This window comes from Caenorhabditis briggsae (genome assembly GCF_000004555.2).
Source record: "Caenorhabditis briggsae complete genome, chrII, whole genome shotgun sequence".
Taxonomy (NCBI): domain Eukaryota; kingdom Metazoa; phylum Nematoda; class Chromadorea; order Rhabditida; family Rhabditidae; genus Caenorhabditis; species Caenorhabditis briggsae.
The window spans coordinates 927,904-943,636 of record NC_013486.2 but is presented as its reverse complement, the minus strand read 5'-3'; the positions used below and the strand labels follow the sequence as shown (position 1 = coordinate 943,636).

The 15,733-nt window shown below is 36.2% G+C and overlaps 3 protein-coding genes across 3 annotated transcripts in view; 2 read left to right on the top strand and 1 right to left on the bottom strand.

Annotated features, from left to right (window-relative positions):
- Cbr-mtrr-1 overlaps positions 1–2,489 on the top strand; it is a gene marked incomplete at both ends in the record, with an annotated part of 7,855 nt that extends 5,366 nt beyond the window's left edge. Inside the window, 4 exons of the mRNA XM_002629621.1 lie at positions 451–760; positions 1,154–1,249; positions 1,915–2,141; positions 2,410–2,489. Of these exons, the coding sequence (XP_002629667.1) occupies positions 451–760; positions 1,154–1,249; positions 1,915–2,141; positions 2,410–2,489 (713 nt within the window). The remainder of the gene's footprint in view (positions 1–450; positions 761–1,153; positions 1,250–1,914; positions 2,142–2,409) is intronic.
- A 1,230-nt stretch (positions 2,490–3,719) lies between these two features.
- On the top strand, positions 3,720–8,050 carry CBG00883 (the record flags this gene model as incomplete). The annotated part of the gene is made up of 6 exons (XM_002629622.1): positions 3,720–3,926; positions 4,036–4,147; positions 4,334–4,649; positions 5,476–5,998; positions 7,102–7,438; positions 7,920–8,050. The coding sequence occupies 6 exons, from the start codon at positions 3,720–3,722 to the stop codon at positions 8,048–8,050; spliced, it is 1,626 nt and encodes a 541-aa protein (XP_002629668.1).
- Positions 8,051–9,238: 1,188 nt separating this feature from the next.
- On the bottom strand, positions 9,239–13,252 carry CBG00884 (the record flags this gene model as incomplete). The annotated part of the gene is made up of 6 exons (XM_045241698.1): positions 9,239–9,547; positions 10,141–10,310; positions 11,056–11,150; positions 11,300–11,421; positions 11,921–12,160; positions 13,196–13,252. The coding sequence occupies 6 exons, from the start codon at positions 13,250–13,252 to the stop codon at positions 9,239–9,241; spliced, it is 993 nt and encodes a 330-aa protein (XP_045091719.1).
- Between the last annotated feature and the right edge of the window lie 2,481 nt (positions 13,253–15,733).

Here is a 15,733-nt window from a genome sequence, read left to right as displayed (position 1 = left end):
TGTGGTGGAATTGCATCCATTTTCAGTTGTTCTCTTGTCGAAATTCTTGATTTTCGGCATTTTTTACCCCTAGAAGCCTTTTTCCCGCATTTGAAACTCTAAAATTCGAAAATTCTGCATTTTGTCGTAAGATCTGATGTATTGGCTAGTGTTTGCACAGAAACCAGGCTACAGTAATCCAAAGCCTCTTTCTCAAGTTCAGGGCTTCTTGGATTACTGTAGCCTGGTTTCTGTGCAAACACTAGCCAATACATCAGATCTTACGACAAAATGCAGAATTTTCGAATTTTAGAGTTTCAAATGCGGGAAAAAGGCTTCTAGGGGTAAAAAATGCCGAAAATCAAGAATTTCGACAAGAGAACAACTGAAAATGGATGCAAAAGCCGAAAATTTGAAAAAAAATTTTCAGCCAAAAAGTTTTTTTCGACTTCAAAAAAAAGTGTTTTCCAGAACTCCTCCCGCGGCTCATCCCCCGCCCCTACAGTATGTCATCATACGAGAACCGCCGCGCTCGTTTGATCTACTCGGAAATGGAGTTCTCGGCAACCGACGGCCGACGTCACCCAAGAAAGGGACTGGCCACCGACTGGCTGAATTCGCTGAAAATCGGGGATACTGTAGAAGTTCTGGGAAAAGAGCCCGCCCGTTTCCGTCTTCCGCCACTTGGAATGCCCAAAAATAGCGCTGGAGCCCTGTCGCTGCTCATGATTGGACCTGGAACGGGTGTCTCTGTGTTCTTGTCGTTTTTGCACTTTTTGAGGTGCGCATGTTTAATTTTTTGAGTTCTCTATGCGAAAATCGCGTTGCCCATGATTTTCTACCCTAGAATCGATTTTTTTGAGTCGAAATCTCAAAATTCGCAAAATTCTGCATTTTGTCGTAAGGTCTGGTGCATTTGTGGATTTTCGCTACCTAACGTAACCCAATATACACGCTTAAATGTTTTTTACAAAAAAAAACTTTTTCGCGCTTTTTGAGTTACGGTAGCGCCAACTTTCTGCAAACACCACCCGATGTACCGGACTTTACGACAAAATGCAGGATTTTCGAATTTTTGCCGGAAAAAGTTGATTTTAAGATAAGAATACATGGAAAACTCGAATTTTCTATCATTTTTGCGTATTTTTATTGATTTTGAGCCAAAAATTTCCAGAAAACTCAAAATCGACTCGCCGGCGGACTTCAAAGAAGACGTGCCACGTATTCTATTCTTCGGATGCCGTGATGCTACGGTGGATTCGATTTATATGTGAGTGGATTACGGTTTTTGTCAATAAACAAATTACAAATTACGGTAACACCAAGATACACCGAATCCGACGACAAATTGCGGATTTTGCAAAAAAAAAGTATTTAGTAGCCTAGAAAAAGGGTTTATGCCTAAAATTGATGATAAAAACAAGTTTTTCGGCATTTTTCACCCCTAGACAGCTTTTTTCCGGAAAAATTCCAAATTTCTGCAATTTGTCGTAAAATTCGGTGCATGGATCGGTGTATGCACAGCATCGACGCTACAGTAGTAGTTTTTGACCCTAGGGATAGTTTTTAGCGGGAAAATCGTTTTTTGAGTCAATTTTACTGTGGAAATTGAAGTTTCCACCGAAATTTCAACATTTCAAAGCCTAAAAATTGAAAAAAAATTCCAAAAAAATTTTTTTTTCGAAATTTTTTTGCAAGCGATTTTTGCAAAATTTGCATGCAAAAATCGATTTTTCGGCACTTTCTACGCCTAGACAGTTTTTTTTCGAAAAAAAAACTCAAATTTCTGCATTTTGTCGTAAAATTCGGCGTTTGCACAGAATCGGCGCTACAGTAGTAGTTTTTGGCCTTAGGGATAGTTTTAGCAGAAAAATCGATTTTTGAGTCAATGTAACTGTGAAAATCGATATTAGCACCGAAAAATCGATATTTCAGGAACGAATTGGAGCAATTCCTGGCCGAAGGCATTCTCAGCGACCTCATCGTCTGTGAGAGTGAGCAGAAAGGCGAACGAGTACAGGATGGCCTAAGAAAACACCTGGAAAAAGTTCGGCCATTCCTCGAGCCGTCGGAAAACGCGAAAATTTTCATTTGTGGCGACGCGAAGGGCATGTCGAAAGACGTTTGGCAGTGTTTCGCTGATATTGTTGCAGGCGATCGAGGTAGGCGGGTTTTAGGCGCCTAATTTGAATTTGGGAAGTTCAGAGCTTCAAAATGAGTATGAACATGTCTAGGTTTGAGAGAAAAAAATTTTTTTTGGGTTACTGTAGTTTTTTTTGAAAAAAATTTTTTTTCCAAAGATAGCGATGAGTATACTCATTTTGAAGCTCTTTCGACGCTGGATCAGAATATCTAGATCGCATGGACTAATTTTCATCTTGATGGCCTAGAAATTCGAAAAACTAGGCCACTAAACGTTTTTTTTTCCAGAAATCGCCGATTTGGACGCCAAGAAGAAGCTGATGGATCTCAAGAAAACGGATCAGTACATTGAGGATGTCTGGGGATAATTTTATTGATTTTTTAAAAAAATTGAAAATTTTTTTTTTTGAAATTTTGAAAAATTTCAATTTTCAGGTTCGTCTTCTGTTATATTAACATAATTTTTCTCATTTTTGTATTCTATGCTCAATTTTGTATTTTTTTTTGAATTTTTGAAAAAAAAATTTTTCAAAAATGTCAAAAAAAAATTTTTTATGAATTTTCAATTTTTCCAATTTTTTGTAGGTTTTGTGCTAGAATAATAAAAAAAGAATGATAACAAAAATTTGCTTGACTTTTGATCATGATTCACTGACCACGCCGTGGTCGACGCGGCGACGGCTACACTGTTCTCCCCAGCACTTCACCGCCGCGCAATCTCTTATCGATAAGACACTGATCAACCGATAACACAAAAAATTTCCAAATTTGGTCTTGCTTTTTTATTTTCTTTTTATCAGTTTTTTTTAAATTCAATTGTGGCTAAACGAAAAAAAAAATTTTCGAAAAAATTCTTTTTTGATTCAAAAATTTGAAATTTCTTCCTTTTTCGGATTTCCCATCTAAAAACTAACCAAAAATTCGAATTCCGCGGCCAAAACTACCCCTGAAACCTTTTTTCCCCCATTGGTTTACACATTTTTTGGGATACGGTAGCTTGGTTTTTGTGCAAACACCGAGTGCACTGGATTTGACGACAAAATACAGCATTCGTCGAATTTCGCGGCGAGAAAAGAAAAATGGCATAAAATCGGAGGTTTTATAACTGAATTGAGCGAAAAATTGATTTTTTAGGAAATTTCTGCAATTTGTCGTAAAATTCGATGCATGAAAAATATACAAATCGAAATTTAAAAACTAAATTCCGATTTTTCGGTTGAAATAAGTTTAAATTCGAGTTTTTCGTCAGTTTATACTCCTGAAGCGCCTTTTCGCAGCTTTAAAATTCAAAATTTCGGAATTTTCTGCAATTTGTCGTCAGGTCTGATGCATTGGTTGCTATTCACACAGAAACGGGGCCCACTGTAACCCACACACTGCAGGTAGGCTATTTTCGGTTCCTCAAGAAGTGTCAGGATTACTGTAGCTCGATTCGTATGCAAACGCTAAACAAAACACCGAATCTTACGACAAATTGCAGAAAATTCGAATTGTTGAGTTTTGACTCCTGGAAAAAAGTTCCCGGGGGTAGAATTTTGCGGGAAATTCGAATTTTTGCATTAAAACTCTTGGAAATGAGCAGAAATTTCAGAAAAACAATGATTTTCCATGGGGAGAAGTTGGAGCATCACGACACACCGGTCCATGATTTTTTGATGGATCGATTTGAGAGGCATGAAAAGAATGACCCGAATTGTTTAGCATTCACTACTGCCGAAAATGAGCAAGATTCGATTTCCTATAAAAATTTGAAAAAAAAAATTATTCAAATTTCCGAGTGGTTCCTGGAGAATGGATATAAAAAGGTAGGAAATTTCGAAACCTGGGGATAATGAAAATTGAAAAAAAACTTTGAAATTTTTGGAAAAAAACATTTGTAGTTTTTGTAGTTTGTAGTCTCAGTGTGTTTTTCAGGGAGACGTTGTACTGTTGGCTGCTCACAACAACTGGAGATGTTTCGCGTTTTGTATGGGAGCCTGGAGAGCCGGACTGGTGGTTTCAGCGGCTTCCAGTCAATTCACAGCGTGTAAGTCTGCAAATTTCAGACAATCTGAAATTTTTTGAAAAATTTTTTTTTCTTTTTTCAGAATTAAGGCCATAATTTGGCTGGAAATTCAAAATTTCCATTTCAGACTATTGGAGAACATCAAAAATTAGGGCTCTCCGATTTTTCAAAAAAAAAAATTTTTTTCGAAATTTCTTTTTTTTTCAGACGAAATGAACTACCAAATCGAGGACTCTCACTCTCAACTGATTCTTGCTGATGCTCAAACACTTCCAGTCGTTTTGGAAGCTTCCAAAAATTTGAAATTCGTGAAAAATGTAGTTTCGATTGCCCCGAATTCTCCGAAACCAGTGATTGAATTCGAAGTTTTGACTTCTAGATTGATTCGAAACTTGAAAATGCCGAAAATCGATCCAATGAACGATTTGGTTCTTCTACCGTACTCCTCAGGGACCACTGGGAAGCCAAAAGGAGTAATGATTACTCATTTGAATGTTTCAATGATGATGGTTTCGTGTATACAGTAAGAGAAGGGACTGCAAACTACAAACTACACTAATTCAAAAAAAACTTTGAGTTTCTTAAAATTTGGAGATTTTCGAAATTTTAAATTTTTTTGGATTTTTTTGGATTTTAGAATTTTTGGAAATTTTCAAAATTTTGGAATTGACTGATTTTCAAATTAAGAACTACAAATTACAAACTACAAACAACACAAGTTTCATTTTTTGAAAATTTGACATTTTCGAAAAATTCGAAAAATTTTCAGTTTTCTAAAAAGTCTATTTTTGAAATTTTCAGAGTTTTCTAAAATTTGAGAAAAATTGGTAATTTTTAAAATTTCAGATTTTCGAAGATTTTAAAATTTAAGAATTTTTTGAATTTCGGAATAATTTTGGAGTTTTTTGAAATTTTTTGAAAGTCAGATACCGTAAGACCTGTATTAGAAGGACTCCCTCTAATTGAAGGACCCCTGTAATAGAAGGGAAAAATAGAAGTGTCGGCCCTTATAATACAGGTTATACGGTATTTCCGACGTTATGCATTTTCAGGCTTTTTCAATTCTGAAATCTCCAGAATATCAATTCTCAAGTTTTTGAAATTTCTGAAAAAGGAAAATCAGAATTTAGGATTTCCAGGATTTTTTGAAATTTTGGGAATTCGAATTTTCAGAATTTTTTTTAAACTTTGGAATTTTTGAAAATTTCGAAAACTTCGAACGTTCGAAACTTTTTGATATGAGAAAACGCTTCAGAAAATCGAATAACTACTGGAAATTTTTTGAAATTTTCGAAATTTCAAAAAATCAAAAAATCCGGAAACTCCAGAATTCTCCAGAACCTTTCCAGATTCCACGACGCCATTGCCAAGTCCTATGGTCTCCCTCCCGATTTCATCTTCCCCCATGAGCTCCATTTCCTTCCCCTTTACCATGTAATGGGACTCTTCCGAGCTCTTCTAACCTCCTACCGAGGCTCCAATCAGATCCTTTTCACCAAATTCGATATGGAATTAATGTTAAAATCCGTCGAAAAATATTCCATCGCAATTCTAGCAGCAGTTCCAGCCATTATCGTCCGAATGGTCAACTTCCCCCTTCTCAAAAACTATGACCTCAGTTCCCTTGGTACCATATCGGTTGGCTCCGCCCCTTTGCCCGATGGAGCACTTCAAAAACTCAAAAAACTGATTCCGGACCTCCGCATCGTTCAGGGTTACGGTATGACAGAATTCTCATTTGCCACCCATATGCAAAGTCCCGACTGCGCTGATGGAAGTGTTGGAAGACCTGTTCCAGGGACCAGTATGAAGGTTAAGAAGGAGGATGGGACCCTGTGTGGGCCACATGAAGTGGGGGAGTTGTGGATTAAGGTGAGGGAAAGAGTCAGAGAAAAATCTGAAAAAAAAATGAGTTTTGAGGGACTTCCAAAGGACATAAATTGGCCAATTGTTGCCCAATTTTCATGCAACTATTATTTCTGAATTTTGCTCGTGAAAAGCTTCAAAATGATTTTAAACATGAATAGAATTGATCAAGATTGAAAATGCAGGCTAGAGACGCAGTGTGTCTGGTTTCTCTGACTCTCGCACTATTCAACGACGCGTAACTCAGCTAGTTTGAGCCTAATTCTGTTGAAAATTTTACACAAAGATTTGGCTTGTCACGGGCTTCAAAATGAGTATAAACATGACTAGGCTTGGAATAAAAATTTTTTTTGGGTCCCATCACGAAAATCGCCCAAACATTTTTTTTCAAAATATGGTTGTGTTTATACTCATTTTGAAGCTTAAAACCAGAAGAAATTGAATTTTCAAGAGTATATAGTGTATAATGCATTCCTACCGTAATAGGGAAAATCCAGATTTTTCAAGTTTTCGTGGTGGGACCCCAAAAATTGAGGTTTCTGAAAGTTAGGCGTGTTTATACTCTTTTTGAAGCTCGAAATATGAGAAATTCGGATTTGAGATTAGAAACTGCTAAAAGTCTCATCTTCTCAGTTTTTGATCAGTTTTAAAATTTGTAAGAATTATTTTCTTCTAATGGGCATAACTTGGGCAAAGGTGGTCCAATTTCGATGAAATCAATAATTTTGAATTTGGCTCTTTCAGAGCTTTGAAATGAGTATAAACATAACAAGATCCGGGTCCACATTGAAAAATGGAGGCTAGAGAGGCAGCGTCTCTCGCTTCTCTGACTCTCGAGCCTTTTTTACAAAAAGGGGCATAAACTCAGTCAATTTTTGCCTAATTTCGAAAAACTTTACAGATTTGAGTTCAACTCAAAAATAGCTTCAAAATGAGTATAAACATGACTAGGTTTGGAAAAAACTTAATTTTTGGGTCCCACTACGAAAATCCTAAAAAATCAAAATCGGTCAAATCTAGTCATGTTTATGCTCATTTTGAAGCTCTAAACCAGTCAAACACATAAAAAATAGTTTCAGAAAAATTAGACCAATTTTGAAGCGTTTTAGGGTCCCCAAATGATGAAAGGGTACTGGAAAAAAGAGGCGGCCACCCAGGAATTAAAAGACGAAGATGGATTCATGAGAACCGGGGATATTGTGTATTTTAATGAAAATGGCGACACATTTATTTGTGATCGAATCAAGGAACTCATCAAAGTCAATGCGAAACAAGTGGCGCCAGCCGAATTGGAATCTGTAATTCTGGAGCATGATGACGTGGCAGATGTGTGCGTTTTTGGAGTTGATGATAAGGATTCTGGGGAGAGACCAGTGGCGTGTGTGGTGTCGAAACAGGGAAAAAGGGATTTGGAAACGATGAAAGCCATTATGAGGCATATTAATCGTGAGTTCAAAAACGCTTCAAAATGGGTATGCATGTTTCTGAAGAGCATAACTTAGGAAACCATTGTCCAATTTTGTAGAAACTAACATTTTTGAACTCCACTGGTCAAGAGCTTCAAAATGAGTTTAATCATGACTGGAATCGGTCTACTTTAAGAAATAGGGTCAGAGACGCAGTGTGTCTGGTTTCTCTGACTCTCGAGCCTTTAGAACCGACGTAACTCTGTTAGTTTCTGCTCAATTTCTATGAAAGGTATATTGTTGAATTTGTCTTGAAAAGAGCTTCAAAATGAGCACAAACAAGATTAGGTTATGAAAAATTTTCAATTTTTGGGTCCCACCACGAAAATCCTAAAAATTCAAAATTGATCAATTCTGGTCATGTTTAGACTCATTTTGAAGCTCTCAAAACCTAGATTTCATATCTAATGCTTGTTAAGCAAAATTTGGTGTTTTAATTACCCCAATTATCCAATTTCCAGAAAAACTGGCTCGCTACAAGCACATCAAGGAAATCGAGTTCGTCGGCGAAATTCTGCGCACTGGCACCGGAAAAATTTTGAGGAGAACCATGAAAAAAGCATTTTTAGATGCCAAGAAGTCTCGATTGTGATGGACCAAAATTTTTTTTGAATTGAAAAATTTTATTTTTCAAAAAATTCAAAATTTTAAATTTTTATTAATATGTACATGTTTAATAAAGTTTGAGCTTGAATTTTGGCTACACAACCAAATTGCCACCATCGATGCCTTGGCTCATACAGGAATCCAGAGTCTCCCGAAGCTGGGTCCGTCTGAGGAGGTACTCGTCGGAAATTACAGCATATAACGCGCTTCGTTCACATCTGAAAATTTAGAATATCGAAAAATAGACTGAAAATCTGAGTTAACCGCGTTTAAAGCTTCAAAATGAGCCTAAGCACGACTAGATTTGATAAATTTCAATTTTTTTCGAATTTTCGCTGTGGGACCCAAAAAACTATTTTTTCCAAACCTAGTCATGTTTATACTCATTTTGAAGCTCTTTTTCAGTCAAATTCGAATCTGTAAATTTTTTTTAATTGGGTGACAACTGGCCAAATTACGCGTTGTCGAATGGCGCGTGAGCCAGAGAAGCCAGACACCACCCTGCGTCTCTAACCCTATTTTTCAAAGTAAACCAATTCTATTCATGATTATACTCATTTTGAAGCACTAAATGAGCTGAATTCAAATTTCTAATTATTATTAGACGATGACAAAAAATAAGAAAGTTATGATCAATTCAACATTCTCCAAAAATCCCCTTCATCATTTGGGGACCCTAAAACACTTCGAAAGCAGTCTAATTTTTCTGAAACTATTTTTATGTGCTTGCCTGGTTTAGAGCTTCAAAATGGGCCTAAACATGACTAGATTTGACCGAATTTGACTTTTTAGGATTTTCATAGTGGGACCCAAAAAATTTTTTTTTCTGCAAACCTAGTCATGTTTATACTCATTTTGAAGCTCTTTTCATTTCAAAGCTATTCATTTTGTTTTTGCTGGAATTGAGCAGAAACTTTTTGAGTTACGCCCATTTTTGTTAAATAGCGCGAGAGTCAGAGAAGCGAGAGACCCTGCGTCTCTAGCCCCATTTTTTTCTCAATGTACACCGATTGTAGTCATGTTTATTATCATTTTGAAGCTCTGGAAGAGCCAAATTCAAAATTATTAATTTCATCAAAATTGGACAACGCTTGCCCAAGTTATGCCCTTCAGAAGCCCTTCAGCAGCGAAAAAGCTCATTTTGACGCTTTTTTTTTCAAATTTTCCGATAAACTCACACATCCGCCTGTACACAGCAATCTCTTAACAAAGCGCATTCCTTTCGTTTCCTGGAAACTTCGAAATGACAATTGATTGCCTCCTTTCTGGGTTTCCTATCCTTCAGCGTACTTGCTCGACAGATTCTATCAGTTATCATGAATTCTCTTGTCACATTTGCAATTGGAACACATTTATCCAAATAGGCGAATGCTTCTTGTCGCCGCTGATTCATCAAATAATAGTCCTCTTCTAAAGACTTCTTGCAGTTCTGCCACGTGGAATCTGAGATGTCATCTGAATCCAAGCCGTCCAAGGTGTGGGGCTGAAAGGTTTATAGGATTCAGGAGATTGAGAGCTTCAAAATTAGTATAAACACTACAATAGGTCTACATCGAATAATGAGGTAAGAGACGCAGTGTGTCTGGTTCCTCCGACTCTCTAGCTTTTAAAAGGAACGTAACTCAGTCAGTATTAGCTCAATTGTGATGAAAAAGCGATAAATCGATTTGACTTGGTAAGAGCTTCAAAATGAGTATAAACATGCCTAGGTTTCAAAATATTCAATTTTTGGGTCCCACCACGAACATTCGAAAAATTCAAATTTAAAGGAACATAGTCATGTTTATATTCATTTTGAAGCTTTTGTCAAGCCAAATATTATTCTGTTTGTTTCATAAGAATTGAGTCAAAACTGATCAAGTAATGCGCCATTCAAAGGCGCAAGAGTTAGAGAAAACAGACACACTGCGTCTCTAACCTTATTTCTCAATGTAGACCGATTCTAGGCATGATTATACTCATTTTGAAGCTCTCGATGAGCTGAATTCAATTTTTGATTAAAATCTCAAAACTATTGCTAAAAAAAGTTTCATGACCATTTTTTAATATTTAAAGTTTTTCAGAAAAAATTCTCACATTTGAAGCCTTCGAACAATTCACTCGCATCTGATGAGCATCCTTCTGACACTGCAAATATTTCAAGCACAACGAAAACGGCGGAGACTCGATGATTTTGATTTTTCGCTGCTTTTTGATAGATTTGTCGACTTTGGAAGGCTGAGGTTCTGGATGTGGGCGCAGTTCTTCTTCTGAAAATCGAAAATATGGATTTAACTTTAAAAGAGCTTCAAAATGAGCCTAAACATGACCATATTTGATTAATTTTGATTTTTTGGATTTTCTTGGTGGGGCCCAAAGAAATTTTTTTTTGAAAATTTTGAAAACCTAGTCGTATTAATGCTTATTTTAAAGCCCTTCTTACGCCAATTCTAGTCGATATTTTTAGTCAAATTGAAAAAAAAAACTAGCTGAGTTATGCGTCGTCGAAAGGCGCGAGAGCCAGAGAAGCCAGACACACTGCGTCTCTAACCCCATTTCTCAATTTTGACCAATTCTAGTCATGATTATATTCACTTTGAAGCTCTTGGTAAGCCTAGTTCAAATCCACAATTATTTTCAGGATAGGACAAAAACAAAGAAACTTATGACAAATTCAACATTTTCCAAAAATATAAGTTATTCTCCTGCTGAAACCCAAAAATCGAAATTTTCAAAACCTAGTCGGTTTATACTCATTTTGAAGCTCTTCTCCTGCTCATTCTATTTCTGGTAGTTTCATCGAAATTGAGCAAAAACTGGCGGAGTCAAGCCTCTTTTTGTAATTGGGCGCGAGATCCAGAGAAGCCAGACACACTGCGTCTCTAACCCCATCTCTCAATGCCGGCCAATTCTAGTCATGATTATACTCATTTTAAAGCTCTTGACAAGCTAAATTCAAATCCTTAATAAAAATCCAGATTTTGCAAAAATTAAAGTCTTAAGGTCCCTTACCATGCTGCGCACACTCTGCCATTTTGATCTCCACTTCTTCCTGAAGCCCGCTAAGTGTTCTACCGTTTTCACTATACATTGTTTGTTGCTCACATCTAAAAATTATTGTTTTTTGGGTCCAAAAAAATTTTCAATTTCCAAAAAATGTAAAAAAAATCAAAAAGAATTTTTGGGACCTAAAATGTTTTTTTTTCGAAATTCGGTTTTTTTTGGGCAAAGGCAGGAAAGTTTTTAAAATTCTGACCTCACCGCCGGCTCACAACACCTTCTCAACGCATCACATCGATTTTGGGCTCTGGCGATTCGCAGTGCACAGTCTCCATTGGTGTCCGGAAGATTGAACAGATAGCTAGCGCAAAAGCGGTTCTAAAAAGTCAATATTTTTTTTTTTCAATGCCAAATTCGTGTTTTCCATGAAATTCTACCCTAGACAAGTTTTTTTTGAGCTAAAATCTGAAAATTGTGCATTTTGTCGTAAAGTGTGGTGTTTCATTTGGTGTTTGCACAGAAATGGCGCTACAGTAAGCCAGGGAGCATTAAAATTTCAAATCTTTAAACCTGAATTTTCTGCATCATTTATAGAGTGACCAATACAATTTCTACAGTAATCCCGAAAAATTCGAAAATTTTGAAAATCCAAAAAATTCTAAAAAAATTCTAAAATTCTAAAATTTCAAATAATCAAAAATCCAAAAAATCTAAAAATCTGAGAATCAAAACTTCCTGAAAATAGAAAATTTTTGAAAAAATGAAAACATTAACATTTTGAAAAATTTTAAAATTCATAAAAATCCAACAATTCGTAAATTCTACAGTAATCTAACCAAACTCAAAAGAAAGTTCGATTTTTTTTTGAAATTCCTACCTTATCCTTATTCCCAATAAACGAAATATTCATCTCCTTCAAATCCAAATCTATGCAACTCCTCGTTTCCATTTTTATCAATTCCTCGTATTTTGAAATTCCATCGAAATCGTTTTTCATCTTTTGCACACATTTTTGGTCCCATTTTTGGCGATTTTGTTGGTTACAAATTTGAACCAATTGCGTTTTCTCCTCCGAACACTCTTGATAGGAATTACAGACGAATTCGAGTTCCAGGGGCTAAAAATTTGGATTAGGCTTGAAAAGAGCTTCAAAATGAATATGAATATGATCTGATTAAAAAAAAATGTTCTTGGAAATTTTGAAAAATTCCGAAAAAAAGTTTTCAAATTTTTTTTTCAAAACATGAAATATTTATACTCATTTTGAAGCTGAAAATAGGCAGGTTTCTGATATTAACCTTGAAATTTGGATTTAGCTCAAAAAGAGCTTCAAAATGAGTATAAACATGATTAGAATTGATCAAGATTGAAAATGGAGGCTAGAGACGCAGTGTGTCTGGTTTCTCTGACTCTCGCACTATTCAACGACGCGTAACTCAGCTAGTTTGAGCCTAATTTCTATCGCCCAAACATTTTTTTTTCAAAATATGGTCGTGTTTATACTCATTTTGAAGCTTAAAACCAGGAGAAGTTGAATTTCCAAGAGTATGTAGTGTATAATGCACTCCTACCGTAATAGGGAAAATCCAGATTTTTCAAGTTTCCGTTGTGGGACCTCCAATAATTGAAATTCCTGGAACCCAGGCGTGTTTTATAATCTTTTCAAAGCTCGAAACATTAGAAATTTGAATTTGAGATGAGAAACTGCTGAAAGTCTTATCTTCTCAATTTTCAAAAAGTTTTTAAAAAATTGTTTTCAAAAAATTTGTGAGAATTGTTTTCTTCTAGGGCATAACTTGGGCTTTTGATGAAATCAATAATTTTGAATTCAACTCATTAGGAGCTTCAAAATGAGTATAAACATGACTAGAATTTGTCCACATTGAAAAATGGAGGCTAGAGACGCAGCGTCTCTCGCTTCTCTGACTCTCGAGCTTTTTTTACAAATAGGGGCGTAACTCAGTCAATTTTTGCCTAATTTCAAAAAACTTTACAGATTTGAATTCAACTCAAAAAGAGCTTCAAAATGAGTGTAAACATGACTAGATTTGGAAAAAACTTAATTTTTGGATTTTTTTTCGAAATTGACATATTTATAGTCATTTTGAAGCTCAAAACAAGCTGATTTCAAATATTCATTTTATACACTTACCCGACTCGAAAAAGTCACAGAAAAATAGCACAACAGGAGAAGAATTTGAATTTTCATTTTTCAAATAATGAGAAAAAGCGACCAATGGGAAGAAGTTGATAATAATAATTATCATATCTATGGCTAATCACCTCTTTTATTATCTATTGTTCTATTGTTCGTGTTTCTGAAGAGAATTCGGAAATGAGAGAAAAAACGGGTTTCCTAAAATGTGTTCTTTTAGGGATTTCTGGGATTTTTAATGACCGAATTTGTAAGGGGTGTAACTTGAACCATTTTCACCTTAATTGAATGAAATTAGAATTTTTGAATGCATCGGTTTTTGAGCTTCAAAATGAGTATAGATATGTATAGGTTTGTTGGAATTTGGGTTTTAAAAAATTGAGTCAAAAATTAAAAAAAAAAAATTTTGTAAAAATTCTGAATTTCCTATTTTTTCCGTTTTCAAAATTCCTGATTTTTTTTCTTCTGGAATTTCTGAAAATTAGGTTTTTTTTCCATTTTTCCAAAAACTCTGAAATGTTTCTGAATTGTCGGATTCTCATCCGGTTCTTCTTCGAATAAGCCTTTAAAGTCTCTAAATATTCGTAAATTGAATATTCCGCCGTAACTAATGGAAATGCGCGCTTTCGCACTGGCGCCAAAATATAGGCGGGAAATCTGTGAATTTGTTTTCTGGCCCTGTTTTTTCCAGGGTTGCAACCGGCCGGGCCGGGCCGAGATTATTTTTTCTCCGGCCCGGCCGGAAGCCCCGGCCAGCCCGGCCCGGCCGGTTCGGCCGGTTCGGCCCGTTCGAATTTAAGAAAAAACAGAAATTATTGAAGAATTATTTGAATTTATTTCTTAACAAGTACCATAACAATGTAAAAACCGTATAAATGAACAAGGGGAAGCAAAGAAATGGAAACCGGGGGAGAAAATTAAAGCTCATATCAACCAATCCAACAAAAAAGATAGAAAAGTAACATAAAATTAACTAGAAAAATCACTACAATTAGTGAGAGAATCAGTCGAGCCAGTGTGGAAATTTCGTGGCTATTTGCGAACCCAGAACGACCATCTCCACACGCTTGTACAGTAATCTTGTTCTTGTTTTATCTAACAAAAACGACGCAGTGCTGAACGTAGTCTCACACATGGCTTCACTGGGAACAATCGAAAAAACGAAAAGTGCTGCTGAGTACAGTCCGGGGTATTCGAATCTTTTTCTTTTCCAATACTCCTCAACCGATTCGTTCGTTGAAGGATCGTAGTACTCGGAGAGATATCTTGAGATTTCCGAAGAAGTGGATGTTGAGTTCGCTTGGTCACTGACCGAATGATATAACTTTGCAATTAGATTTGACTTCTGCGATGAGGTGGGTTGAGTAGTAAAGGGAATAGCTGACGGCATTAACTTTGTGACAAGATCACGGGCCTGAAAGTTTCAGAAAAAAAAATTTCAGAAAAAATATTAATTAATTGCCGGCCAGCCCGTCAGATTGCAACCCTGGTTTTTTCGGCTATTCTGTTCGGAGAAGGGCACCAGCTTGGTGAATACCCTGCTTACTCTTCGACAGTTTTATTGGCTACCGTTTTGTTACCGAATTTGCCTTCTGTTGTTAACTTTTCCCCCTGGTTACCGATATCCCGAGTGTTGGCTCATAGTTTCCCTTGTTACCTTGATTTCCCTTGCCTTCTAGTTACCTTTTGCCTTGATTTCCCAGTTTAAAGGTGGGGGGACATGAAAAAAATAATGTTGTCGAAATTCCGTTCAAAGATGCCCCTCGAGGAGTTGAACTTGTGAGGGCGATGATTGAGGGTGCGGCGCCGCTACCGACTGAGCCACACGGGCAAAGAGAAAGCGCACGCCCGATTGCATACATAAAGACGAGGGCGAAAGCTGTACGCAGAGTGACATTAAACGTTGTACACCGTCACGGTAGAATGCATACTCTAGCTACAAAAAAACTACGAAAAATCTCATGTCCGCCCACCTTTAATAAACCAATTGTGTTTATAAAAAGCTGTCTTCTTTGTTGTCTTCTTTCGTCTCACATTCTTCACTGAATTCGCCTTGAATTCAGTGATTTCGTTCCGAGTTTCCGCCCTTTCCGTTTCTCTCCGTCTCTTCTCTCTCTCGTTTCTTTTTCTATTCCGGACTTGTGCCCGGTAGCGCGGAGGAGAGATATCCTGCCGTTAAACCTGTACTTTTTCCGACTGAATTAATATTTTTTTTTATTTTCAGCTTTTCATTTTTTTTTCGAATTTCCAGATTTTTTGTATTTTTCAGACTTTCCTAATTTTCAGATTTTGTTTTTAGTTTTTAGAATTTTCAGAATTTCGCAAAAAATTGGATTTCCAGAAATTTTAGTTTTTTGAAAATTTTGATCGAAAATTTTCAGATTTTTTTTTGATTTTTAAGTTTTTCAAATTTCCTGAGAATTTTCAGTTTGAAAACAATTTTAACCCGATGATCCCTTCATTCGAAATCAACCAAAAATAGAAAATGTAGAGAAAAGCGAAAATTTTCAGATCAAAATTTCAGAAAAAAAGGGA